This window comes from Panulirus ornatus, chromosome 48, assembly GCF_036320965.1.
Source record: "Panulirus ornatus isolate Po-2019 chromosome 48, ASM3632096v1, whole genome shotgun sequence".
NCBI lineage: Eukaryota > Metazoa > Arthropoda > Malacostraca > Decapoda > Palinuridae > Panulirus > Panulirus ornatus.
The window spans coordinates 3,415,685-3,418,324 of NC_092271.1; the positions used below are offsets into that span (position 1 = coordinate 3,415,685).

General features: G+C 50.8%; 1 protein-coding gene across 1 annotated transcript; it reads left to right on the plus strand.

The window, feature by feature from the left end:
• Positions 1-453: 453 nt before the first annotated feature.
• Positions 454-2,324, plus strand: LOC139763959 (uncharacterized; the record flags this gene model as incomplete). Its single annotated transcript, XM_071690440.1, has 1 exon — positions 454-2,324. A coding segment is annotated over one exon (1,605 nt), but the record flags the coding sequence as incomplete, so codon positions are not given.
• Between the last annotated feature and the right edge of the window lie 316 nt (positions 2,325-2,640).

A 2,640-nucleotide genomic window follows, 5' to 3' on the forward strand; every position in this document is an offset into this window, starting at 1 on the left:
AATGGAGAAAAACTGGAGGAAATAAAGTGTTTTAGATATCTTGGAGTGGATCTGGCAGCGGATGGAAACATGGAATCGGAAGTGAATCATTGGGTGGGGGAGGGGGCGAAAATTCTGAGAGCCTTGAAGAATGTTTGGAAGTCGAGAACATTATCTCGGAAAGCAAAAATGGGTATGTTTGAAGGAATAGGGAATACGTGGGAAGTATTCTTTCACCCCTATCCCTGGAGATAGGGGAGAAAGAAATCCTCGCTCTCGATTTTCTTTTTTTAATTGTCAAAAGAATGAACAGAGAAGTGGGCCAGGTGAGGATATTCCCTCAAAGGCCCAGTCCTCTCTTCTTAATGCTACCTCGCTATATATATATATATATATATATATATATATATATATATATATATATATATATATATATATATATATATATATATATATATATATAAATATATATATATAAACTACACTGTCAGGATCACCCACATCTCGAGCTACAAGGAACTGAGTCAAGCCTTCACCACTGACTTCCCGCTCTCTGTGAACGATCTCCGCACCTCCTGGCGCTTAACTATTACACCGTTTCTCAAAGATGGTGGGTGTGACAGCCAAAAGCCTGTCAATCGTAACATTGTCATATCGCTCAGGTGCTTCAAGTGTAACGTAAATTATCCTGATATGGAAATATACTGTAGCGTATCAGGTAGGGATCAGCACGAGAAGCAGTTGACTCAGGACCATGGCGACGAACTGAGATGGCAAGGTATTCTGGTACCACGGCTGGCCCTTGGGATCTTCAAACTCCTAGTGGATGACCAGCTGACGGCAAGGTTGCGCTTTGTGATGAAAGGATCAGATATGGAGAGAGCGGTGCCTTACGTTGAGAACCTCACCCGTCACTTGAGGGAGCTGCATAAGACGGGGATGTACAGCGACATGGAAGTGATCACCAGCGAAGGTTCTACATTTACCGCCCATCGTGCTATACTGCACGCCCGCTCTAGCCTCCTACAGAAAGCCGCGGTGACGAAGAGGCGCGGAACCGACATCGCAACCACGACATCTCTGCCAGACACGAAAGATGAGTTCCACCATCCATCCTGTTCGGACACCCCCATTAACAGCACGTTTGGCAGCGTGTCATCTGGTTACGAGTCGGTTGCTTTCGCGTCTCCCGATTCTTCCAAGAAGAGCATTCCATCCCCGCTGTCATCTCCCGCTAGAGGACACAAATCACCAGTGAAAATGTCTCGCGTGACCACACCGACCTCCAGGGTTCATTGCGTTCCACACGCCATGGCTTCCCCTGGTAAGCTTCCCTCCACGCCCACCAAGCAGTCCTACAGTTCAAGCCGGACACCGTCCAGAAAACGTCTTTGGACTCCCACCAAAATATCGCCGACCAAGCGTTTCTTGACCCCCAGCAGAATGTCGTTCGGTAGGCGAATAGATAATCCAAGTGCCTCCTCCCCTGTGAAGCGGCCCGTCGTCTCCCTAGACGCAGCCACACCCCGCAGGAGACTGTACCATCATCACAACGACGATCTCAAGGATGACCCGCCACATCCAGGAAACCTCCGGGCAGACTCTCCCTCAGTTCGCCTCGGTCGCTGCTCCTTCAGTAGTGTAGAGAGGACACCAGTGAGAGAGCTGAACCAGCAGCAGGTGGGAGGCTCCTGGGAGGAGTTGACCGTGAGAGTTAACATGTCGGCCACTGTCACCCAACAGCTCTTGGAATGGATCGACACAGGGGAGTGTGGTGAGCTCGGACCGCTGGCACGGCCGCTGATGGTGGCTGGCCTGCGTCACGGTGTGGCCGACCTGACGCTGGCGTGCGAGCAGCACCTGGCGGCCGACCTGACGCCCACCAACACCCCGGACACCCTCCTGCTGGCGCACAAGTACGGCACGCTCACGCTGCAGCAGGCAGCCCTTCAGTACGCTGTCCACCAGTCACCAAAGGTGACGCTCCAGCCATCATGGGCGTCTGTCGCTGCCCGCGCCCCCACCCTCATGCTGGAGTTCTCCCGCCGGCTGGCCCTCCACGCCCAAGCCAAGGAATGACCCTGCGTCCACGCCAAAGACTGTTCCACGCCCACGCCTGAGACTGTCTTCATGCCTGCGTCACAGACTATCTCCACGCCCAAACCAAAGACTGCCTTTACGCCCACGCCAAGGATGACTCCACTCCCGCCACAGACTGTCTCTACGCCCACGCCAAGACTGACTCCACCCACGCCCGCGCCACAGACTATCCTCGCCCACGACAAGCAACATTGCTATGTTAGAGAGGCGCGCGCACACACACACACACTGCATAGCCCATCTCGAAACTTGTATTTCATGATTTACCACTGGACAAAACACAGCTTTTATAACTAGTTTACCTATCAACATAGATACGCAAACATATACACACGTATGTTGATGATTTTACCCAAGTAGAAAGCACACATGTAATGCAAAATAGTTGTTCAGGTACATACGTGTAAAAGAATACTTGGCTACTACAAAGGAGTAAATTATGTATAGAATAGGAGGGAACACTCCATACATAGATGAATGAAGCACATTAACGACTGGTCATGCAATCGTTACCCGTGTGATGCTATAGTTACTGGTTTTACCCTTCGAATACGTTAACAG